Below are 26,380 nucleotides of genomic sequence, written 5' to 3'. Positions count from 1 at the left end.
ACAGGATCCCCCACCAGCAGAACTCCTCACATCAGAGTGTCAGCAAAGTCATCCCTGAACCCTCATAGCTTACTTTTTCAATATATTTTTAAAATAATTAAGCCTTGGTCTACACAAGCTGCTTTTTTTTCCTCACCTTGCCAACAGCACTGGCTAAATTATCAGAAAAGGTGAAGGCTACCATGGCATTTCATGTGTTGCTTTCTCATTCTGTGCAAGGAACAGACAATTTCAAAATTATATCCAAAGAATCTTCAAAATTACAATAAGATTTACATTAATTTTCACCAGTTATGGACATAGTTATTACTTTTAACCCATTCCCATTTATTTTTGAATATTAAGGTAACATCCACCATATGGCAATCTTGTAACTGGGACAGAAAATTTTAACTTCCGTGCTTCCAGTGAAGTTCTTCATCCTTATGGATCCTTATGGAAAAAGAGGAAGAGGGAGGAAATAACAAAAAGAAAACAATCCTGTTTTCATGGGGGGAAAAAAGTCCCTCAAACCATGATTTTTTTAGATGTCCATAATAATTAAAAGGAACATTGGAGAATAAATTTAGGCTTAAGAACTGTTACATAGGGAGGATCAAAAGCTGTTTCCTAAGCTAGTCTTCTAAAAAAGTAACCCTCGAGAGAAGCCCTGGCTAATGTTGGTTTCCAGTCTATAGGCTATATGCTGACAGCAGGGAACACTTTGGGAAAGGTACCGCCTAGTTCAGGGGACCTGAGCAGAAATAAACAGTCATTCCTTAGCACTCAACAATAAACTGTCTGGATTTCTCCGTGTTGTATGTAAAAGCCACGCTTACCTTCTCTTCACTCACCCATTAAAGTAACTAAAATTTTCATGACTCATATTTAATCATTTTTTGGCAGTTCAGGCTGGCTTGAACCAAATCAAAATCCCAAAGCAGAAATTTGCGACCAGGAAACATTAGAGTGAAACAACATGGACTTTGGAAAAAGAAAAGAAATGTCCTCAAGAGATAACTTGTCCCTGGAACTCACTGAAGCACCTACAGCTGTTAAGTATACGTGTATTTCCAGCCTGTTTTCCCTCCAAGGTACAAAGCTATTTCTTGATGAGTGCAGGCAAACAAGTTGATGTGAAACACTGGGAAATTGCTCAGTCAAGATGAGGGACAGCCTCATGTGGGTGAGTCCTTGAAGCAAAGGAGGCAATGCCATGCCTAAGGCTGCCACTTACTGTCACAAGCCCTGCAAGCTGAGTTAGTATTGCCAGAGGAAAAGAGTGAATGACACCAAAGGTGCTGGAGGAATGCAGCCAGAATATGGAACTTAGGAGAAATCCCATCTATTTATGATTTAGGTTAAATGCAATGAAAATAAGGAGAATATATTCCACTCCAAAAGGATCAGCAGAACAAGGACACCACAGCAAGAAGGCACAACATTTCTAAAAGAAGACTACATTTTACTTCTCAAATCTTCACTACTTAACACTAAGCTTAGAGCATACGGGACCACCTCTGTGCTAACTGTGATCTACCTTCAGTAAAATTTACTCACCTATTTACCAGTACTCCCGGTTTAGTAAAATGCAGCACTACAATAAGTACACACAACTGCCACAATAAAACTCCCTAACCAACCACTATGATCTTCCAAAATTAATAACCAGAAACACTCTTACATGACGTATTTAATGCTTCTTTTCAGCACCCTCCTCAATGCATTCGGATAAGATTGTTTGGCTATACTGTACTTCCAAACCTATCTTTATCTCATTGCATACGCAGACCTATTCAGAAAGTACATGCTGGCTCCTGGAACTGCAAACCACCTGATATAATTTTGGAGTTGTAACAAGCTTTGAACTTCCTCAAAGACAATCAAGACCAATTTTGGTTCTGAAATGAAGCCCACATCACACAGAAAAGTTGTATTATTGTACAAGATGCTAGGATACACTACCCAGAGAGAAACTTCAGCTTCACACAGCAGCAATGTGGGGAAAAAAAAGACCTGATTTCAGAAGCTACCAATCCCGAAAGGCATCTTCCTGAAATAATGTTTTTAGCTTTATGGCATACTTCCAGTTAGTTTTTTGTATTGTTGTTTTGTTTGTTTATTTGTTAGATTCATTTTGAACAAGCTGTAATCTTGTTAATAACAATGCAATGAGATCAGTTTCATTTGTATGATGCTGTGGACATTGGCACTAAGGCTCTGTTTTATCATTCATTGAATTCACTTGAAAATTTCTCATTTTAGATTATAGAACCAAGCTCTTGAGAGCCACAACAAGAAAGAGACCATTATATCTCCTTGAATGATGGATGCATTAGAATATGGGAGGGGAAGGAGAAGGGGAAGGCTCCTTGAATGAAGGCCAGACTGTCCCATACAGCACTTTTATTTTGCTTCTAGTCTGAATTTCCTGAGAGCATCTATGGCCAGTTTTCTCCCAGAAACTTTTTATTGCACATGTTTCTGTGTCCTTGTCTATTATTCAAGTACTTTTATGTGACTGCACAGCTACTGACATAGAACGTAATTTCTGTACTACTGGCTTGTTTCTTTTACACCTCCAAAAGCTGATCTTATCTTCAACGTCTCCACATGAAGCCCCACTTACTATTTGAATCCTTGCTTTCCATAATTCAGCATTTCTGGTTCTTACAAAATCCTTCTACTTGTTTTTGTATATTTTTTTTGCTCCTCAATGTGTAGTTTGAGTTTTAGCAGTTAAATACATCAAAGCAACGTTTTCGAATACAGCCATATACGTCAGTCTAAGAAAACTCGAATGAGCAATCTACCACAACTATGCATTCGTAAGCAGTCTGTATTTACTATGAGATCATCCAGCATCAGAGATCCCTTGGAGTGACTGTTTTCCCCTCAAAATACTGAAGAAACTCTCCAAATTTACAGCCTAGATTTCCTCCAATTTACAGCCTAGCCTGGCTAGATGAAAAACACACACATCCATTTGGGCCACAACAGAGGAAATCACTTTCTAATCACATAGCACACCTTTTCCAAATCACTCTCCAAACCCTATCTTTGCCAGTTATCCTTGTAGTGCAAAGAACAGAACCTAAACCTCTCGTTACCTGCTTAGCTCCAAAATGTCAGATAGCCAAACATTGTTTCCAGCCAACTGACCCCTAAGGTATGACTTTCTCCCTGTTTAGTCCATGGATACTGCATGATATCCATAGATACTGATGATGCTGCATTCTGCTGCACCACAACAGAAAGAGGTGATACAAAAACACATTTCCCAACAGGGTGATGGAGCAGGCTGGGTGTTGCCCCTCTCTGTTTCCCTGGTACTTTTGAACTGTCTAAGCAGCATGGAGAAAACCCTCATAACCTGGGAGGTCAAGAGCCACACATCACTGCAAGAAAGGAGAGACACACAGCTCACAAAACTAGTCCTGCTGTGTCCAACCTGCTCACAGCAGCTCCTCTGTAAAAGATGACCGCACTCCAGGCAGTTGTTTTGTTCTGTGCCCTCTGACACAGTTATCCAGTAGAGGCTTTAGAAGGCCTTTCCTTTCTTAGAATTAGAGGTTTGCAGTATAATCTACAAGAAAAGGTGGGCAATGGGGAGACTATCAAGATTCCAAATATTCCAATTCATTCTGCTCACTGGTATTAATCTGCCCTTAATTTTCTTGCATAACATGAAAGAATCAGGACCAAACTGAGAAGCAAGTTCAAAGACACTTCACACAGCAAGTTGCTGCAGACCTGTGAGGGCTTTCAAGCAATAAAAACAACTTCTGGATGCATTTCCTTTACCTCTCAGGATGTAGTTCTGATAATTCTGGTCGGCTTCTGCTCCCACTTTGATTAAGCAAGTCAGACCTTCAGCAACAACAAACTCATGAACCAAGTCCTTGTCATCCTGTCACAGGAGAAAGGAAAAGCTGAATTAGAATTTTGAACGACAAAGAAATAGATTATATCATAATGTAAAAACAAATGCATGCCTGAAACATTGATTCTATGTTTCATGTGGTGCAAGCAAGTTGATAAGCAAAATTATTATACAGAAGAACACAAGCAGAATTCTGAGCTCTAAAATCAGAATGAAATGCATCAATGCAAAGCAAGAAAAACAAGCTTTAACCTTTCAGTCAACTACAGAAAATTAAAATCTGCCTGACTTTTCTTTTTTTTTTCATTGAAGGCTTGCAGACATCCTCCACAATACTATAATCTCATCATATCACATAAACAAATATCCTTACATCCCTGAAGTGTCAGGATCTACAAGAGAACACCATCTCTATTCCTCAGCATGATTCAGTATTTTAAGTGTGTACACCAAAACTTTAAAACTGGTTTTATTGCAATGTAATATTATATTTATTAACATAATATTAACTCATTATATTTAGAATATTTAAAGTGTTAAGAATAAGAGCACTGGTAGATAATATGCCCACACTGTGATGGAAAACACAGCAAATACAAGAGAAAGTGTCACAGGAGTTGATACTTGCTAAAGTGACTCACTCTTTTTTCACCATCAGTCCTTCCCTCAGGGCAGGAGAATAATCCCATACCACAGGTGGAAGTGACACCAGGGAGAGGAGGGGTTTCCTGGGCCTTACATACCTAACTGCGATGCCAAGGGACTATAGAGCACCACATCTAAAGCTTGTCTACCCTTACAGAAGGCTCATGCAGACAAAGAAGCTACTAATAACTGGATTAAACAGCCCCTAATGAATTAGCCATGCAAATTAGGCACAAGACCAATTTAAGATCTTAATGGGAGAGAACTACTCTGCAGACAATCACAGTTGCTGAGTGCCTTCTTTTAAACAATCTTAATTTATGCTTTCATACACAACAGTGTAACAGACATAAATTCCAGCTTTCCAATAGTGCAGCCCCAAGAACCCAAGATCCATACAGTAGATTTGTTGAGAGTGATTTTTGAATTCATGGCAAACACTTAGAAAACTGCCAAGAGAAATAAAATAATCAAGCTCCTTTTAGTGTGACATTTCACTTACTTAGATTTTTTTTCCACTGGACAGTTTATTTATTATGAATTTCCTTCTTTTGCCAGAGATAATTTACAATAATTCCTACGGTCTGACCAAATGGGATACTAATAATTGGAAGGTAACCTAGCAGTTTGTGAGAAGTTTAGAAATTATGAGAAAAAAAAAAATCAGTTTCATGTTTTAGCTGGTCTAAGTTGTTAAAACAATTTGAAAAATATTTATCACAGGATAAAAGTGATTTATCCTTTAAATAAAGTATGAAAGTATACAAAGTGGAAGCATGCAATCATACCCCACATCTTGGTGAAAGCATATCATAAAAGCCCAAAATACATAAGATAAAATTCACCTCTGCATATGCACCCTTGAGCTAAAAATAATTTTTATTTCTTAATCTCAATGTTTTATTTTTAAGAGTGCTGGGTTTTTTTCAGTAGATAGATAAAAGCCTTAGATAGTGTTTTCTGAAAAGCTAAGAAGTTTACAAACTCATATGTCAGACCAAGGCACTACAGATGCAAGCACACAACTTTATGAAGACAAATTTCCTCTATGCATTTTCACCACCAGGTGAGTGCTCCCTCCCATGCATCCCTTTGTTACATGTGTTTTTAACTCAAGGATACCTGAATAATTTCTTGTTCTTCAAGAATTTTGCATTTTGTTTTTCCTAAAACTCAAGAGAGGAAACATACCCATGGAATCTCTCGGCGAAGCTTAATGTAAAGTATATTAAGGGTTCAGGTAAACTAAGGCTATGTGTCAGGGTAACAAGGCCTTTCACAAGGACTTTGCATGCCTAGGAAGTTACTCTGTGTGCCAAGATCAGTGATTAAAAATCCCCTGCTACTAAAGAGAAAAGATGCCAAACCCAGAGTGGGGCAGTAGTGGCAGTAAAGGCAAGGGACTAAAGACAGGAGTACATAGAATTTAGGAAACTAACAGAAACTGGTGGAATTGTACAGAATCAAGAAAGCTGTGGGGAAAACACCCTCCAAAATAGTTTTTCTAAAAATCAGTTGAGAAACAGATGCATAGTTAGACAACACAGTTGTCTAATTTAAGAGAAATAACACATATAACAAATCAAATTCTTGAGTGAAATAATCACAATTTTTTCCAGATGGTAATGTATCCTCATTCAAAAACATTTCCTTTTTCTTTAAATAAATTTTCTTGATACTTGAGTATACATTTTGATTTTGCATTAAGTGTGTTTGAATCCTCCTTGAATTGAGGAAAAAAGGAATCTATTCTGTATGGACACACAGTGAAATAAAGAATACTGGAAAAACAGAAAAAAGTAGGAATAACTGTGGTCTGTGGATTCAGACATGTATTAATAGACCTACCATGCCTTTTTGGGAAAAATAAATGACATTTGGATGATGAAAAATAAATTTAAGAATCGTCCATATAGAAGAGAAGTTAACAGTAGTTCAGTTTCAGAGTCCTTCAGGTTGAACCCAAAAAAACAAAATAAAATTTTTAATAGCATTTAGCCATTAAAGGCTGCTGAAATTCAGTGAAAGATAAAAACTGAAACAGCCACTGTAACTTTAAGGTGTTCCCCATAACCTTAAATAGTGAATGCATATTAGTGCATCAGCTGGGGAAAAATTAGAAATTAGCATTTGATTGTCAAAATAAATCAAGCTAAAAATATGGTTTTATGTTGATTTATTTGTGTAGTTAGTTATTTAATTATTTATTTTTTAACACGGACCTTTCCAAAGCAAATTTTGAGTTGAAGTTCTCCTGGAATTTTTTCAAAGCAACCAAGTCACAGAGTCACCCTAAACTGAAAGGAGATATATTGCAGGGGAACAGCAGAGGAAATAGAGGGGATGAGGAACTCCAACCAGACTGCTTTTGGAAAGCACTGAATAAACAAATCAAACCTGAATTTAAAAAAGGCTTTTAAGGTACTTCTCCTCTCCCAAATAAAAGGGGAAAAAGAAGGTGTAATCAAGCAGAATACAAACACATCATGCCTTGGACATAAATCTCAACTCAGTACATTATCTATCCCATCCTGTATATACGATGAGAGGAAAGAAGCAAACATCTGGAATGTGCAGCAAAAGATGAAAGGCATGCAAGCCCATACGGTCTACATTGAAAGGAGAATGTTTACATCAATTTTGGTCTAGGATAATTTTTTCAGACCCATTAACTCACTGACTTGCCAAGTTAGGTGACCTCAAGAGTAAAGGCTACTCTCTAGCAGTGGTTAAGAGGTTCAGGTTTCCAGGAAGAGAGCATTCATTGCATAGAATATATGGCATGAGTGTGACAATGATACCTACAAGTATATGCCACACGTGTGTGATAACAGCTAGAAGGAGGCAGGGAAATGTTGCCATTTGCTATGGAAATGGACTCCTCTGCTAATATTGCAAAGATTTATGAGCCCTTAATCAGCAGGCATTAAGGCACTGATGAGAAAAACAGCAAAACAGGCAAAGCTCTCTAAGCTTCCTGCTAAGCTCCTGCCAACCATAAAGATTGTGCAGTGACACAAAGGCTGGCTACTTAAAGTCTTCATGAAAAGATACCACTGGCCTCGTCAGATAACTATATTTTGCTCGTTTATTCACAGACTTGAATTAGATCATGTCTCTTCCTTTTTTTACGCATCCCAGAGGAAGAAAAAACAAGATAATATATGTCTGTGCAATAGATGGCTATTTTTGTCCAATATAATGAAAAGGACACTATACTCAAACTGGTATATTAAAACTTGCTTGTGTGGTTGACAAAATGCACAAACCATACTTTTTCACCTCCGTAACTCAGACTAGCAACTAAAAAGACCCTACAAACCCTGTACCATTGGTTCCTGTGTCATTGGCAAAGCAGTGGGGGAGTTACTGTCTTCTTTCCTACACTTCTGTACCATTTGACATATTTTCTAAGGTAGTTTTGCGGGGTCTTACCTGAAGATGGAGACTGAAGATGTTTTCCTAAGGAACGGCACTTTGCAAGAACATGTTTTATCTGATGTGCAGCTTCCACATGCAAAGATAAATTGTTTATAGACTGTTTAAGATAAATCTTTCTGAAGTCTGCTATTTCTGTGGGCCATATGTTTGAAAGCTTCTACCCAAAGCATGATTATTTTTATGCCACAAGAAAGTTGCTTCATTTCCTAATAAGAATTGAGGTTTTGGAACATAGTTTCTCAAGAGGATTTTTTTTTTTTTTAATCTAACAAGCACTGCTGAAAGCTTCATTCCAAGTATTTGGGGAAACTGGAATACTAAGTGAATATTCACACTTAGATATGCACATATGTATTTCTTTCTTACGTGGCTAACAGCTGTGCAAAGTACTGTCTTTCCAAGGAATCATAACACAAAACAAGATGCTTGTCTATAAGTTTTCCACCAAGAAGAATCTCATTTTTATGTTTTGGGTTTTTCTCTCCCTGCTTTCCTTTAATAAGCTATCCCATTGTTTCTGGGTGCTTAAGCATTCCCATGTTTAATTCCGTCTTGTACAATTCTCTCCTGTATCTGTTACAAAGTTAAAGACTGCACATTTTATAATATTCATTTCTTTAAATAAGGAAAACCATTGGGTTCCCCAACCTGTGCTCTCCACACGACACATTACTAAGTGAGCCAGCAATCACATTCCATACTGACCAAACCTTCCAAAATGCACAAGTTGCTATGATCCAGCCTAAAAGTGAGAGCAGCACAGGCAGAGAGGAGAATCTCCTTGCTAAGCTTTGCCTGTGGGTTTATAAGAGGGATTGCATTCAAACTGAGCTCCAGAGGTTGATGCACTTCACTGTCTACTTGAGGAAGAGCTTCCCTCTCTGCTCTGTCACTCTACAACATCCCTATTAAGAGAGATTTAAACTCTGATTATCAGGTCAGCTCTGGTTTTGTCTGTAAACCAAAAATTGTACAAAGATATACTGCATTCACATTTCAACACTGTGATAATTCACCTAGGCAAAAGGTATGATGAATATTGCCAATTCACCGGGCACCATGACTATGAGGAGAAATATATACCCAGCTTAAAGTGGAGGAGCATTCTCTTCTGCAGCCTGAAATCTTTTGGGATACAGAATCCTACAAGCAGAAAGGGTGCAGCTCATTCAGACACTACCTGGCTCCTGAAGTAAACATCCCTACTTTTCAAGAGAGAGAGCTAGTGAAATTTTGACTCATTGCTATGTTCATCTATGAAATAGTATGCTGGCAGAGTGCACTGTCCCCAGTCCACATTATTATGTCAGAGCGAGGTCTCCTTGGAAAGCCCTCTTCCTCAGATTCCCCTGCCAAGAGTACACACTGCTCAGCAAGGAAGCAGAACTGAAACAGAAACCCCAAATGATTATGTTCAACGTGAAAAATTAAAATAAAAAGGAAAAATACATCGATCAATACAATGCCAGTGCATTTTAGCCCTCCAAAAAACATAAAAGATGGCTGCACTCTTTAGAAGTTAGAGTACATTTTTTCTAACACCCCCCCCCCCCCCTTTTTTTTTTTAATCTCCTGCAAAGTCAAGATAGGATCACAAAGTTCAGCTGGTTTTAGGAGGATTAAGGTTTAGGGATTAAGCTTCATTCATTTGGGGATGTAAATTAGCGGCAGAGGGACAGCAGCTGACTGGTGAGGAAAGGGAGGAAGGAGGAGGCAGGTCAAAGAGCAAACCATGCACGACTGCAGGCTTTTGCCCGCATAAATCTCAGATGACAATGTATCAGGCACTCCACCACAACAAAGTAAAATAAAGGAATATTGCCCAATATATTTCAAAATCTTTCTCTGTTACTAAGTGCGTAAAGGCAGAATGATAAAATCCAGGTTTCCATTAGCAATAGCATCAATGATGAGTAGGTCCTTGTTCCACCCTTCCTATACTTAATAGTGCAAAGAGAATAGACATAGATTTTTTTTCCAAAGCATTCCTTTGGCTCTGGCGGACCCTCACATAGACAAACAAAACCCAAATCAACCCCATACTTTGCCCCTAATTTGACTGCCCTGGGCAGCAGTAGCAATGTGGCAGCACAGGGCTATGACCATAACACATTTCCATGACCCGAGAGTCTTCATATCCACAGGCTCCCTGTATAATTTCAAATGCTTATACGATTCACCATCCCAGGAGCAATGGAAAATTAACATGCAATTCCTCCCAGCCGCCCTTTTGGCTGCCTACCTCTGCAACCCCAGTGACTACATTAGAAATATATCACAACTAAGCCTCCACAATAGTATTTTTAACTATAGCTACCTGCCTTCAGTATGCATCACATCTGCTGAAGTTACCAGCAAAATAATTACTCCCATTGACAAGACTAAAATGATGTAGTAATAAAAGCTATGTTGTGCTCTATTAGAAACAGAAATCCCAAAGCATTTCCATAGTCCAGCTTTTTTATTGGCTAAGCGACAGGTCGCATTTTACAGATCAAGATTGGCTTGCAATGTTTGCCATTAGAAAAGCTTGCTCTGGCTTGAAAACTGAGTAAACATAGTCAGGAAGTGATTGAAGGAGCACAGATCGCCAAGATATAATTTATAGTTCCTTTCCCACACTTCAAACTATAGTTCTGTCCTTTGGACTCCAAAATTATTGATATAATTAAAATCCTAGGTTGCCAATCCAGAAGTGCCTGATATTATCTAATTCAATTGTCACTGTTTATTTCAGTCCATTTTAAAAGCCAAGTCATCTATTGCAAACAAATCTGGAAAGAAATCATTCCAAAAACATACACACACGCACATATATACACACATCCATACATAAAGTGAGGTCCTACGAGTCTCTCAAGACTGTGTTGCCATTTCAACCTCAATTATTTATGAAGCTACAAAACAATTTTATGTACGGACCAGGTAAGCCAGTGGTTAAGTAGGCAAGTCTTGTACTAAACATGAAACCTCAGCTCTACATTGTGTCAGGGCACTACTTTTAGAAGATGAACCAAACACAGATCTGAGAGTCCTCTGCTGCAGAGAGACCATTTCTCTAGGACATGTATTTCCACTCCCTGATACTTGGTAAGCCAGAAACTACCCCAAGATAGGTGCTAGGCAGGTTCACCTGCTGTCTTCCTTCTGTCAAATTCCCACCAGCACCTAGAAGAACAACTCCTTGAGAACAAGATTGCCCTGGACTGGGATGTCCCAAAATTGCAGTAAGCTGCTAGAAATAACTGAGGCAGAAGCATTTTAGAGGTGAAGGGTCTGCAAGGATCAAGCAGCTGGTTTGTATCTCAATGGAAGCTCCTTTCCCTTGCTCTTCTTGTTGATTGCAAATGCACTTCAGCCACTTTACTGCCCTCACCAGCTGTGCCAAGCTTCCATTCCTCTTCCCTCCAAACGTTTCCCTACACTCCTCCATGCTGTGGCTTCACTCCTCATTTTCTTCTGTCCACCAGTCTTTACATCTTCCAAACTCATTTCATGTACATCTGTGTAGAAGCATGGCCATAACATGACACAGAGACATCAGTATTTTTACATTGCTCCCTTTTTTCCTTTTCTTTCATCTGTTTACATGGAGCAGCATTTTACAACAGCATGCATGGAAATTACCATCCCCCTTTACTTTCAGTGAGGCAATATACTTAGGCAGCCTGCAATGCAGGCTTCTGGTGATGACAACAATGAAAATTCATCCTCAATTTTGTTGCTGGAGGGAAGGGATGCTGATCAGAGGGACCTTGAGAGGAAGGCCAATGCAAACCTCATGAAGTTCAAGTGACCTGGGTCATGGCCATTGCAGACACACCTACAGGTGGGGCAGAGAAGTGATTGAGAGCAGCCCTGTAGAGAAAACTTGGGGGAAAAACTGCAGGGGCAACCTGGGTTGATGAAAAACTCAACATGACCCAGCAACGTGCACTGGGAGCCCAGAAAGCCAGACGTGTCCTGGGCTGCATCCAAAGCAGCATAGCTAGCAGGATGAGGGAAGGGATTCTGCCCCTCTGCTCTGCGAGACCCCGCCTGGAGTGCTGTGCACAGTCCTGGTGTCCCCAACATAAGAAGAACATGGAACTGTTGGAGTGAGTCCAGAGGAGGGCCATGAAGTGGATTAGAGGACTGGAGCACCCTTCCTACAAAACCAGGCCAAGAGAGTTGAGGCTGGTCAGCCTGGAGAAGAGAAGGTTGCATGGAGATCCCATCGTAACCACCCAGTATCTGAAGGGAGCCTACAGGGAAGTCAGAGAGGGACTCCTCATCAGGAGCTGCAGTGATAGGACAAGGAGTAATGGGTACAAACCGAAAGAGGGGAAATTTAGGTTAAACCAAGGAGAAAAATCAGCCTACAGTCTTTCATGTTTAAATTTTTCTGACATTTAACAAGTCACTAAAACACACATATTGGCACCTAACACATAGGGAAGGAAATAGAAATTTGCACCACTAAGACAAAAACAAAGATACCTTCAGTGGATGTAACTGACAACCCTAAAGAATTACTGTTGTCTTAAGTTAATGAAGGACAAAATTTAGAGAGGAAAGGGTCCTTAGCCTGCACAGCATAGTTGCTCCCATGGCACACTTATGTTCTTACTTTAAGTTTGCTTTCTTCAATTACCAAGATTGAATTACTGTGATTCTGCCTAATCTTCATCACTATCTTCCTCAAGAAGGTCCTTTTTGCCCTTTACTCTGAACGTGGCACTTTGCTTCTTCTGTGACTTTGGCCATTAACTTCACTACTTTTACATAACCTGCCTGATTCCTGCATCTGATGAGGGAGCTGCAGGTAGAAAGCCATCTTACTGTTATGATATAATGCTACTTCTAGTGTTCCCACTGCACTTAACTTTGTATCTGGGATGATGCCGTGTTCACCTGAGAAAAATTGCAGAGTTATCATCAAGTTCTACCACTGAAAATGTTGGGCTGCCTTTCTGGGTTGTACAGAACAATAAACTGAGAGGGAACTGAACTGTGCTACAATTCTCAAAACAGGCTGAAAGAAAGAACACAGAAAAGAAACTGTGCTCCTATTTAAGCATGTTGAACAATTTGTAAGCATCTTTCTTCATCCAATATTTCATTTTATTCAGTTAATGAAGGCCCAGATAATTAGAGGATCTTTTTTCCCCAGATAACTTTTTTTTTCCCCCTGTGAATGTAAGAAGCAAGCAAGCAAAAATAAGTTACACCTCAGTCTCACATTAACCTATCAAATTACTAGGCAGAAAATCTTTGGTTGCCTCCCCCCAATAATGGCATTTAGCAGGAATGAACAAAAAAAGTCCTGCTGTAATCATCTCTGTTTACCACAGTCTATCTCCCTGTATACACTCAACCACCAGCTAAAAATAATACTGAAACTAAAGACATTTTATGCCACTGGCTTGATAGGGACAGAATTTCATTTTCTGCACCTTTTGTAGAGAGCAGATACATCAACATACTGTGTGTTTGTCCTCCCAGTTAATAGCAGAATTAAAAATTCCTAGAAAAGCCACCTAGGGCAGACCCTACCAGGAATATTCTTCATGGCAGATAAGCAACAGATCAAACAACATTCAGACATTGTATTACATACCTGAGGAAGCTAAAGTAGACAGGGGCATCATACTAAACAACATTTCCTGTTTCAAGTCAAACATTCGTAGTGCTTAGAGAAGGAATACTGGTGGCTTCCCAAGTTTTAGGCTATCTTTACGGTGTAAGCAGTTCACAGTTTTTACTCTCATTAAGCACTGTTTAGATCTCAGCCCGTAACATTGTCTAGACATGAAGAAGGCACTCTACTTGCTAATGAAACTGAGACACTCATTTTGACATTTAATGTGTCATATCTATTTTGTTTATAATCTCTAAATATCTATGAGATGAGACATCTCCTTTGTAAAATAGGATTAAATAGATCTGTAAACTGCTATGTAGAACTCTGGTGAAATCAATTTGGGAAGGAAATTAAGGTTTCTCTTTTTCATGACTTAACCAAGAACCCTTCCAAGAGGCTCTTGTAGGGGAGAGGTGGCAGGCAGCTTGCCTCACAAGTGATGACAGCAGCCCCTAAATCAAGTGTCACACAGCTTCAAGCCCTAAGGACTCATCAGTCATGCCTGCAGGAGGGGAAGGAGCAGCCTCCTTCCTTGAGATCAATGAGGCAAACACAGAATACTCCTTCTTCACTCCTAAGGATGATTGATGACTCCTTAGCAGCTGAAGTGTGTGACATTTGATTTCACTCACTGATAAGACTGTGTCTATCCAAACACCTTCTAGTTAATGTTTCCAGGGCTCCCACATAGCTGTTCTTTGTGACATTTTTTACACAAAGCTCAATTGTTCAATGATTAATGAATTTCTCAACAATAGAAGAAAATTCTGAAAGAGAATTTTGTAACTGTGTCCCTTGATACGCTGATCACAACACAAAACAGGAATCTAGGCTCCTCAAGGAAACCTAATGGGAGATCTCCTGCACCTGTCAAACCACACTTGTAGGCAAAACAGTCCTAAAAGAGAGCTGGCTTTTTAAAATATACACTTTAGGTCTCCTTTCCAGGAAACCTAATGATTGATGGTTATTGATTAAAAATATTTTCCAAAACTTCCAAAATCCAAAGCAGATTTACACAAGGTTATAGATTTCAACAGACTTGAGACATGCTTTATGGCTTTCTTACTTTTCTTACAACACCACATTCTTACCCAGTTATTTCCTATTTTGAAATTATGCAATCAACATGATTTGAAACTATGCTTTGTAACTACAAGACACACTTGCTTATAGGTTGTAAAACATGCATGCTTTATATTACATCCAATTGTATCACAGGCTGTGTTAAATAAATGTTTTTACTACCACTTAAATCTCACAGCACTATTTACATTTATTGTTGTGCTTTTGCTCAAGTTTTTGCTTTTAAGATTGATACTGAATTAAATGTTTTAAGCAGATGTATTTTTAACCCTCTTACGAAATGAGGAATGATTTTTGAGCCTGATTTTCTAAGTGCCATGTTCGGCTGGATTCTGCTCAATGCCTTTGGAATTTTTAGCACTTTGCACAAAAACCATGACTCTTTGATAAATACAAGAACCAGGCAATTCAGAAGTCTGTCAGAAAATCCATTCAAAGGTAAGGAAACTGTACTGGTTATCAATTTCATCTTACTCTGTAAGTTTGTTTGTCAAAAAGCATACTGGCAAACAGAGGAAGGAAACTGCACTACAATCCAGAAAAAGATGATGACTGTGGTTCTCTCACCCCTTCAGAATGAATGACTGGAACAGAATGGCAGTACTGTCAAAGAAAAAGGCTCCACATAACCTTCATCATTTTGCCAAAACCAGCCCACCAGAAGAAATCAAAGAGAAATTCCAAGTTTGGACATGCCAAATGACTCTTTCATCTAAATTTTGAAACAAAGACATTGCTCTTGCCAAACATTGCTAAGCTTTGCTGAGGCTTCACGTGAAAAATCAAGAGCTCCGACTATTTGGAATTCAAATTCAATGTAAAACTTGGGCTTATTCCCAATTAATGCAAATGAGAGACTCCACGTTACCTTGGAGGTCTTTAAATTGAAAATGATCCTGACACAGAACTCTGCCAAATTAAGTCAGCAATGATGAAATTATAAAAAAATGGTGTTATGAACTGTCCTGGCACTTAAAGACATGATGAAGTCTCCATAACACTCTGAAAAATTCTTGTTGTGAAAACACTCTTTTTCAAGTCAACATTTTATTTCCAAAATATTACACTCTCAAGGAATTTAAAATACTATCTATACTGGCATACAAAATCAAAAAATATATTTATGCTGAAAAACACACTTTAAAAAAACATTTACCATAATAATAAATTTCTAATGCTGACGTACTTTCATGTCATATTAAAAAAAAAAGGAGGCATGACATTTTGGACAATAATGTTTCGTTTATAATATAACCTTATTATATTTACTTGCATTTTCCTTCGGTAAAGAACTGGAACAGATTTTCTTTCTAAAACTGATACAAAAATTACCTTACATTCTGTCTCATGGTTCATTATGAGATAAACTAAAATCAAACTCAAAGGATGCCCTTAGTAATGCTGTTGTTAAGGACAGCAAAGCTGGCAAGCAAACCGGGGGACAGGGGCTTGTTTTCCAGTTGAAAGTGTACTACCTCAAATACTTGAGCATATTATACGAACAGTCTCCATCCTGAGGAACACTTTTCAATCATCCCCTAAGAGAACCTGTATTTAGAGAGTATATGCAGACTTTTTTAAGGGCATGTTTGCTCAGCAATTAGCCACAGTTCTACCAGTTCTGTGGTATCTGGTAATTCCAAAATCCCTTTCCATACCATGTACATTAGAAAACAAGAAAGTTGAATTCTTCAAGGAAAATTATGTCCTGAAACAGTCAGATGCATTTCACTTAAGACTAAATTCATACACAGATATGGGTTGTGTGCATCGCTTCTCCCTTCTCTCTCGTTACTCTTCAACACAGTCAACTCCTTAAATTAACTAGGATAAATATTTAAACAACATTTTCAGTAGAACAGCTGATCAGCTGGAAGGGAGAGATCTTACTGGTGTGTCCTCTGAAAGCACTGAGCACTTGTCCTCAGAAATACCTACTAGACTTCAAATAACCTATAGGGAAGAGGATATTTATGAATACCCAAACTGGGAGAATTCATGATGGAAGGGCATGGGAGGTGCAGGATGGGTGGGAAGAGAGGCTTAGTGCTCACTGTTAAATATGAGTGAGTGCCCAGATTATCTGTGGAATACATAAATGCAGCAAAACACAAATATTTTCCAGAAACAGCTGAAGTGCACAAAAAGAGAAGAAACCAGAGAAGACTCTTGGAAACCTGCCTGATTTCCTCTGAGCACACAGTCCACATGCTTGGCAAGCTCACAGGGAAACCCAACTTGCATCCTTGTGACTCTCAAGCAGTCTCCCTCTGGGAGTGAGGGACAATGTCTCCTGAAGAGACAATGGTTTTCCCAATCTGCAGTCATGAGATGACCAGACTGTTTTGAACTGGAACTCATTCCTTGCCCAAAAATTTCAAAATTCAGGGACATTTTTCTGACCCAGAACACATCTTCAGCTACCAAGATTTAACATTATATGGTCCACCCTTCACCACTCACTCCTACTGTTCAGAAAAGTTTAATTCTGGCATTTTCTAAATTCTAAATGCTTAACTTTGAAACCTATAAAAAGGATTATGTGTTTAGAAAATTTGCAGTCTTGAAGATTTCTTAAATGTTTTTATTCTTCTTAAAATAAATGTCTATTTAAAACAAAGCAAAAATGTTAAACTAGGAGTTTGAAATCTTTCCACCTACCTATTATAGCTAAAGAAAGGTTTATAGGTTGTCATCCTCCATTTGGATCACTTGGTAGAGGAGGAAAAGTGCTCCTCTTATTGATTACACTTATATTTACTGAAAATGGAATGTCTCAAATGAATTCCATTTGAGAATCACAGTGATAGTATGCCCTAATTCTCACAGTGGGGATGTATTTTTACTTTTCCTGACCCGTTCTCTCCAACAAGTTTCCTTGCAGTCCTGCAGTTTTTCCAAGTCCTTCTCTTTATCCAGTAAACCAATCTGAAATCCAAGCTTTTAATTCAAGCAAATTTCTTATCAACCACACCACTTGTCTATCACATTGTCTACTTCCCCACAAAACCCAAAATCCTCCAGATTTCAGATCTCCTCCATAATGAATATTCACACTCAAAACCATGCCTTTCCTTAAAATGATCTGTCGCTACCATATCCTCCTCAGCTCTATGAAGCATCTTTTTGGCTTATCAGTAAATCTTTTCCTCTGAACTCAGTCTAAGTTCAAACACCTTCAGAGATCTCCCAGTACATTTTGGTCCCTCATCAGAACTGTCGCGTGTCTCCCACAGGTCTTTTCAGTTTTTGATGTGGCTTAAACCCAGACTATTTGTCCATAATCAGGCCACACTGGGCCATCACCCTACCTCATGGTTCCCTGGATCACCTTTTCAAATTCCCCTCCAAGTCTTCCCAATACCAAGCCATGCCACTGTCTAAAGAGCTGTCTAAATTTCCACCTAAGAGTTTCAATTTTCTTGTCTCCTCTCCTGGCAGATTTACACTACTCATTCTGCCATTACACCACGTCTGGTCCTGCCTTCTGACAGACTGAAGGAACATGGGAAGGTTTGCAGATCATAAAAATAAAAGACCCTAAGAAGCAATAGTCTAATTCCAAATTACAAATGAAGTCTTAAAAGTCTCTTTCCCCAGAAACTGTTATTCTCTATACTAAAAAAAAAAAAAAAAAAAAAATTAAATTCATGTTCAACTCACAGAATAGACAGCTATTATCTGCTCACCTGAAATATTTGTTTCAAGGAAAAAAGTGCCCGTCTCAGCTCCCGTCCATTGGAATTGTAAAGTTTTTCTGGGAAAACAAAATAAGAAAACAGAAAAAACTTCAGCATAAACAAAACTGACAACACAGCAAGAATGTAGTACAGCTTTTTAAAGAGTCCTAGCACCCACTTCCCATTAGGCAGACTGCTCTCAAAAAAATTAGCTTTTAAAAATATAGATATAGGACTTATGCATTAAATGTGCATGTAAACCAGGATTTAGTTGTCTATAACTTCAGATGGCATCTGAAGTAAATTCACAATAGCTTCAACAAGATCAGTGAGAAACAATTCTCTGTGGAGTTTTTGAAAATGCTTAGAAATACTGTTCTTTCTGCATTAAGGTAAATTTAGGGTTTACTGAAAGTACCAGATTAATCTCAAAAGACTCAGCTGAGACCACTCTTTGCCTTTGTTATCAAAGCTAGAGCCACTGAATCCCATCCTTGACTGCCTTCCCTCTAGACATTCTTTTCTCGTGTTCTCATCTTTCTATTGTTAAATCCTTTCTCCAATAGCAATGAACGTTAATACCAGAAATAGTCGGACAGTCTGTTCTAAGTATAATTCAAAACAGTGTTTTATTCTCATGAAAACTGATCTTGACCTTTTTCTAAAAGCAGAAGCCTTCTTTTCATCATCCAATATTGAAATGTATTACTTCATTTATTCCCCTACTAATGCATCCTCACAGAAATAATTTAAAGAAGACAAAAGCAACTCCTCTGCTGCCTTTCTGAGCCCTGCAACAATGTTAGTGCCTTTGGAAGAAGTCTGAGACTGTGCATCTCAAGCCTGTTGTTGCAAATTTGGAAATGATTTGTGATTATGCAGGGATAGAGCAGAAGGTGAGCTCTTCAAATCTTCCTGGTCTACTACATTTAGTATTACTATTACCTGATAGAGACTTTATTAAATACTTCTACAGTCCTAAATTTAATTTAAGTCCCTAATTTAATTTTATTACATTACTCCAATCTAAGGGCAATCACAAAGGAAAATCAAATCTTCATGGTCACCTCAGATGACACACTTTGCCTCATCCACAGATTATCATGAAAGAACCCTCTCTTCAATGGACAGTGGCCAGCAGGTCCAGATATCTGGAATGCCCATGGAGTGACAATATTCTTATGAGAAAATTAAATATCAAATCCCAGCATTTTATTTCTTACTTTCTCTTGTCTATTTATCTTTCAATTACCACTTTATACTACAAAGCCAAATTAAATTTTATTTCCCTCTGTCAGGAAGTTGCAAAAAGGGCCTAGCATTTGAGGATTCAATGCATTTATAACTCAGTAATCATTTTTTACTTTAATCAAGGAAGGTAGGGTTTAATTTTAGAAAAACATTTCTTATTCCCAACAGCCATCTTCAACCAAAGAAAAAGTATGAAGTAAAATGTCAGCAAAACTAACACTTTTTTTTTAACTGTGAAAGTAGTTTTGTTCATCCCTAATTGCCTCTGATTTCAAAGGCAGAATGTACAGAACTGGCAAAACTATTGTTGTTATAAGTTGTCTCCTTTCTTGCACTTTTTATAGATTCTTGACAAAACATTGGAGGAACGGATTTCACTTCAAGCCATAAACTTAGAGGCACACTTTAATTACTCTCACTTAAAAACACACTGGCATGTAGGACTACGTTTCTTGGCAGGATAAAGAGTAATTTTGTCAGGAAAGCCTAAAGAATAATAAAGATCTTCTAAGACCCAGTCTGTCAACTTTACATGCCACATTACACAAAATATTCCTTTTTGAAAGTTACCTCCATCTGGCATTTGTTATTACTAATTTCCCTCTATTCATAATTCACCAGCATCATTATGAGCAGAATGTCTCCAAACAAGGCAGTGCATTATCATCTTAATTAAGAGAGGCACCACTTCTTAAAGTCCTGGCAACTTTGTACATAAATATCAATGTCCTAACAAATGCCATCTGTTGGTCTCGGTCTTAAACAGAAATCATCATCCCAGCCCGGGGTGAAGTCCTAAGAAACCATTGTTATGATACCATAACACTGGTTGTTTCATTGATGCATGAAGGTTTTTGGTTCATCTCAGAGGAACAATGCTGAACATTTTTTCTCCTTGGTCTTTTCACAGAGCATAACCTCATCCTTGGCAATCAGCACAAACAATGCTCTCCCTGCTTGTCTGCAGCAAAGAGGACAGAAGTTACCGACTGCAGCTCAAAAAGGCGTCCATCATTAGAGCTAAGGACCAACAACTACTGCAAGTATCAAGTTTGACAACAGTTGTGGCAGGTATCACAAATGCTTGAGATGGGTTAAAAACCCATCTGAGGAGTGACAGTCAAGGTAAGTCATCTCATCTCATCTCATCTCATTTCTGACATCTTCTACCAGAGACAACGTCCACTCACAGGTACCTCCTCATGCAGAGCTAATCTTGTTGAGTCAGCTCAAAGATACAGGCCCCCAGCGCCTTCACCTGTTACTCTTACACGTGGGCAACACACTCTCTAAGTCTTGACACCCATTTCTTACAGTGCTGGCAGCCATCAGAACCATTCTCTGAGCATAGCCCAAGGAGGAAAGTGAGATGGCCATGCTACATCAGAAGACGTTCTGCTTCAGAAAACCTCAGTCCAGGATGAACCTCACCCAGGGCAGGAAAGCCTGTGTAAGCCTAGGTACTGCATGGGCCCTTAAAAACATCTGTACTTTTATGGTGTGTGCTGTTCTCCAGATTACAGCTGGGGTACGCTTGCTAAGATGCTCTCGAGGTCTTAGAGAATTCCTATTTGTTAACAGTAACTTTAACACCCCAGGGACCTCAGGCTCATTCCAAAAGCCCTAGACTGCAACTGAGGCTATGAAAATGCATCAGCAGAAACTGAAGGGCAAAAATCACTTCTGAGCTGTTTTCCTATGGTAGAAAAACAAAATTTAAAAAAAAGGAAAGAGCAAGAGAGAGGACAAGACACATTTGCTTACTATGTTTTCACACTGCAGACAATTCAGAAACTCGGTAGCAGATGAATACTTGTTTTACATAAGCAGTTTAAAGTGTTGCCCTCTGAATCAGACTGAGAAATAACTTTCCATGTTAAAGCACAGAGGTGACTAATGCCCATGGTACATCCCTGGCAGAGTTGTCTGTAGCTGAAATAGATGATGCCTACAGCATTGAAACAGGAGTCTAGCCTGCTACTATCAGCAAACCCAGAAAATTCTGAGGTGCTCCAAGGACAGTCCAAAGACTCACATGTTCATTGCTTTGTTACAAAGTGTCAGATAAGGTTGAATATGTACACCAGGACTGCTTTACACCAGAAAACAAAGCTCTGAACTTCAAGCAGGAACATGCACTACTAAACCTCTCCCTGAAACTTCTCTGGCCCTTTGGTAAAACACATTTCCTGTCCTTCCCCAGGCCAGGTGCAGGCTGGAGACATTCTACATTCATATACTTCAAGATACGAGAAGATAAAACAGGTCAGTGAGTTCATAGGTCAGGGAGTTTGTGAGATCTGACTTCATCTACCTATTAATGATGGTGTTTCTGACAGCTGAGTCCTGATAAGGAACACTATTGTAGTCACTTCTACTTCATTTCTTCATGAAATAAAGAGCTGCATCTGCGGCTGTGAAATAGCTTTAATTTCATATACACAGATGACAGAATATTCTCCTTGTGTTTCCCTCTGACGTTAACTAACACTAGAGGGCACTGCTTATTCCCTTATTTTATGAAAGAAAGGCACTCTGTCCCTCCATGGGCTTCCCACTGATAGAGCAATACTGTTTGGGATGAAGAGTTGGTACTTCATTAACCTTGAAAACCTGTTTTTAATCTGTAGAATGTAGGATATCCTAGGAAATTAAAAAGCATCAGCACTGGCAATCTCAAACATTCAAAATCAGAGTCAACTCTTTTGAAAATGATAAAAAACCAGGCACTGGTAAGGGCCTGAGTTTTATTTACCTTTCTGCAAGAAGCAAGAGTCACATTTATTAAGTTATCCTTCACATCATAGCAGGGAAGTGTATATCCTTGAAAGACAGAGAGATTCCCTTAGCTCAGCACTTGTTTCTAGGTGCAGAGAATCATAGATAACCAGGCTTGTGGTAGAGACAGACATGTGTGACAGGTAGCAACCTGCAACTGGCGATTTTCCTGCAACAGCAGAACTTTGGTTAAGAGAAGCCTTTACGCTCTAAAAGAAAACTATTTATTACTCTGTATTTTTGAATGCTTTTAATTTAGTGAAAAACAATTCAGGCTAAGTGAAAAGAGATTACTATAGGTGAATTTGGTACAAATGTAGCAGTGGAGGGAAGGCAGTTTCGTTTGCAATCAACATCTTTTCAGAAAGGAAGAGAAGTCTTTAAAGATATTTTATCAGACAACTTGCATCTTTCAAAGGGATTTTATATTTTCAAAGGTAATTGTCAGAGGCTCAAATTTCATTGGGAATTCACCTCTTTTGACTATGTGGGAAAAGGAACTTTTTAAAGAAAGTAATAATTTGTCCTTATATTCTCAATAAAAGTACTGACTGCCTTCTATGGGAAAAATAAGTGTTTTCAATCCACAGTAATAAAAGAAAAAGTGGAGCTGGCTGAGCATTGCTTGGTTCAGTCCCACGTGTTACACCTGACCTCTGACCGACAGGGTACCATCCTCCTCCCTTCCTCTTCCATCACACCCATTGAATTAGTCCCTGGGATATAGTAATTTATACAGCATCAGCCTTTTGAGCTGTTGGCAAAGGCTTGTGAACATCTGGCTGAGCACAAATGGGAGTTGCTCTGCTTCACTTGCTGCTGCCTGAATGACCTCCATGTCTCCCATCCATGCCTCTTTTCTTTAAGCTATAATTTCAAGATGAAGCTCCTTTCCTTACAAAAACATAAAAGGGAGATTAACTCCACATTTGATTACATTAGCAGGATACCTGGTGCAGATCCACTTAAATGACATTTGAAACATTTCCTGCCATTCATTTTTACCTTGCATGGGACAGAAGTAGCAATACTGTCTGTCTTCCAGTAGCCACTTGGAAATTAGGCAGTATTTAGAAACTAAAAAATTTAATTCCTCTCCCCGCAACAAGGAATAAAACATTATTTTAAATGCTCACTAGGAAGAAGTATTAGTGATAAAATTAAAAGGCTTTCAGAATTTAAATGAACTGCCTACCTTTTCAGCAGAACGGATGGGAAAAAAAACTTGAAAGAACAAAGAAACGTGTTTATAATGGTAAGAAATTTTGGCATTCACCCTTTCTGTGAATGCCAATGCCACACTTCTAAATTTATTACTGCACTATTCCAATTTTAAATGCATGTTATTTTATCTGAATGAATGTATACAATTGTAAAACTAGGGAAGAATTTGAGCAATATAGCGAGAAGTCAGGCATACAGGTCTACTCCTGTGAACAGGCATCAGGAAGGAGCCTGGTAGACTTCACTGGAGTAGGCCCATGGGTACATATAGTGCTGCAGATCTATAAAACAACTGTATATAAAACTAATTAGCGTAGTGTGCCAGTCTTTCACTGTATGTCAAACAAATTAAAGCAGTTCTCTAAGAAAAGACCTGGTCCTGTGCCAAGAATAGGCTCTTTTCTTAGTTTTGCTTTTGTCCACAGAAGTTAGTCATAAATGTGTTGGCCAGACAAGGCACTCTCCTTTTCTACCCAGACCCCCTAGAAAATGCATGAAGAAGGGATTCATTCACAGGCATATTGCCCGCTACTGCATTAACACAACTGCTGCTTCTGCTGAGATTACTTCGTTTTGAATGTTACACATTTCCTTTTTTCCCTCTGAATCTGATCTTATTTTGTCTGGATAAATGGTTATGCATTAATTAGTGGAACATGTGAACTCAAGCTGCATATTCTCCCACTGATCCAGGGATAAATGATTAGTGCAGGAAAGCGCTTTCTCACAGTAAAGGACCTTAGGCCGAGCAAGTGGCTGTGTACAAATTTCGGGAAGCTGAGCCCACATCACTGTCAGCACTGACTGCTTTGGAGGAATGCGCAGGCTGCCTCCAAGGAATGCCGCCCCAGCTCCCTGGCAGAGAAAAAACCTCCCTACTCTCCTTTTCATTTAGACACACAGCAGCTGCTTAGCTAATTATCTGGGACAGTGGGTCCCCTCAGCGAGCAGGGTCCTTTGCCCCCACTGGGAGAGGGGGATCCTTTGTTGGGAAAGGATCCTATTACGCCTGCATATGAGAAGAGCTCAGCTTCAAGCCTGCATCCTTATTCCCTTTCTCTGTAAAGGACTCACAGGTGGGGAGTGGGAGGAGGGAAAGACAAAATAGCCTTGGACACCCTTTCCTATCCCATACCCTAAAGCCATGCTGGCAGAGGCTCAAAGAGTGCAAAGAGGCACCTGCAAACCCCAGGGAGCCTGTGGGTTTGGACAGACAAGCAGGGAGAACTCCAGGGCAGGGTCTCCCCTGGGAATGAAAAATACCCAATTCAGCCAGCACTTCAGAGCAATTCTATACGCTCACGCTTAGGGATTTTCCTGCCTCTTTGAGAGGAGAAGTCTGCTTTCCTGACACTGCAAAAAGTACCCAGCAGCAACAGTCCCCGGATTTCCACAGGGAGCGTACACAGGGCAAAACCCCCACTCCGGGAAGATGGGTTGCAGCTAACCTTTTTTGAATATTTCTCTGAAATGCCAAATGTCTTAACTTCTATCACAAGGGAATTAACATAAAACTGTCAGCACAAGAATGATGATATGTTTAAATCTACTGAAAAAAGTATCCGCTCCTCCAGGTGTAAGTGTCCTCCCTTACTTCTTGCTCCTGTGTTTCCAAGAGATATGAAATGACATTCAATCAATTGTGGGAAATGAGTAGTATATAAGAAAAGTCCAGAGGATCAAGAAGAAAGACGATGACCCTGAGGATGAGGAATCAGAGACATGTAACAACAGGTCCTTTTCATTCTGAACACATCATTCCTGAATATCCTGGTGACTCCCCTACCCTTGGTTCTAGGTATTAGTCAGTGCTGGAGGTTCAGCATAAACTACAGTAACATCTAAATCATTCCATGAGATTTAAAAGAAGGAGGTTTTTATGCAGCTATCTGGTAGAAGGGACTTTCCAGTCTTTATCATACTGCACTGTCATGGTTTAACCCCAGCTGGCAGCCAAGCCCCACGCAGCCACTCACTCACTCCCCCATGAGCGGGATGAGGAAGAGAATGGAAAGGTAAAAGTGAGAAAACCTGTGGGTTGAGATAAAGACAGTTCAATAGTAAAAGAAAAATCCACTCACACAAGCAGAGCCAAACAAAGAATTCATTCACCACTTCCCATGGGCAGGCAGGTGCTCAGTCATCTCCAGGAAAGCAGGGCTCCATCACACCTAACAGTGACTTGGGAAGACAAACACCTTCATTCCCAACACTGCCCCCTTCCTCCTTCTTTCCCTTCAGCTTTATATGCTGAGCATGACACCATATGACAGGGAATGTCCCTTTTTGGTAAGTTGGGGTCAGTTCTTGTGCAAGCCCAGCCCCCTCGCTGGTGAGGTGGGATGAGAAGCAGAAAAGGCCTTGACTCTGTGTAAGTGCTGCTCAGCAGTAACGAACACATCCCTGGATAGTCTGTCCCAAACTAGGTACTATGAAGAAAACTAACTCTACCCCAGCCAAAACCAGCACATCCCCTCTGGCTGCATAACAGGACTATATAGCTCTCCTCTCAACCATTTCTACCAAACTTCTGCATATTCTGCTTGGTTTCAAGAAAATCACCTGACATGGATAAACCATTAGCCAGAATTTCCCCTTTACAGAGCTCTAAATTACTATCCTTTTGCTCCTGTAGATCCATCCACATGGAACTAGGAAGAACATTTGTCGTGCTATCTGCACACATTATGGCAAACAAATGCCAATGGTTTACACTAAAGGGAGATGTTACAACACAGCACGTGTTTATATACATAGTTAAGTGCAAAAGGAAAACTTAGTCTTCATCTG

At 39.3% G+C, this 26,380-nt stretch overlaps 1 protein-coding gene across 14 annotated transcripts in view; it reads right to left on the bottom strand.

Annotated features, from left to right (window-relative positions):
• The window catches only part of FHOD3 (formin homology 2 domain containing 3), a 377,773-nt gene that overhangs the window by 185,162 nt on the left and 166,231 nt on the right, over positions 1–26,380 (bottom strand). For all 14 annotated transcript variants that reach the window (XM_039572720.1, XM_039548148.1, XM_039548141.1 and 11 more), the window contains exons 4-5: positions 18,347–18,414; positions 3,784–3,889 (exon numbers count right to left, since the gene is read on the bottom strand). In XM_039572720.1, the coding sequence (XP_039428654.1) occupies positions 3,784–3,889; positions 18,347–18,414 (174 nt within the window). The remainder of the gene's footprint in view (positions 1–3,783; positions 3,890–18,346; positions 18,415–26,380) is intronic.

Source organism: Corvus cornix, chromosome 2, assembly GCF_000738735.6.
Source record: "Corvus cornix cornix isolate S_Up_H32 chromosome 2, ASM73873v5, whole genome shotgun sequence".
NCBI classification, from domain to species: Eukaryota; Metazoa; Chordata; class Aves; order Passeriformes; family Corvidae; genus Corvus; species Corvus cornix.
Note: the sequence above shows the minus strand (reverse complement) of the source record. Positions and strands in the feature narration are given on the sequence as shown.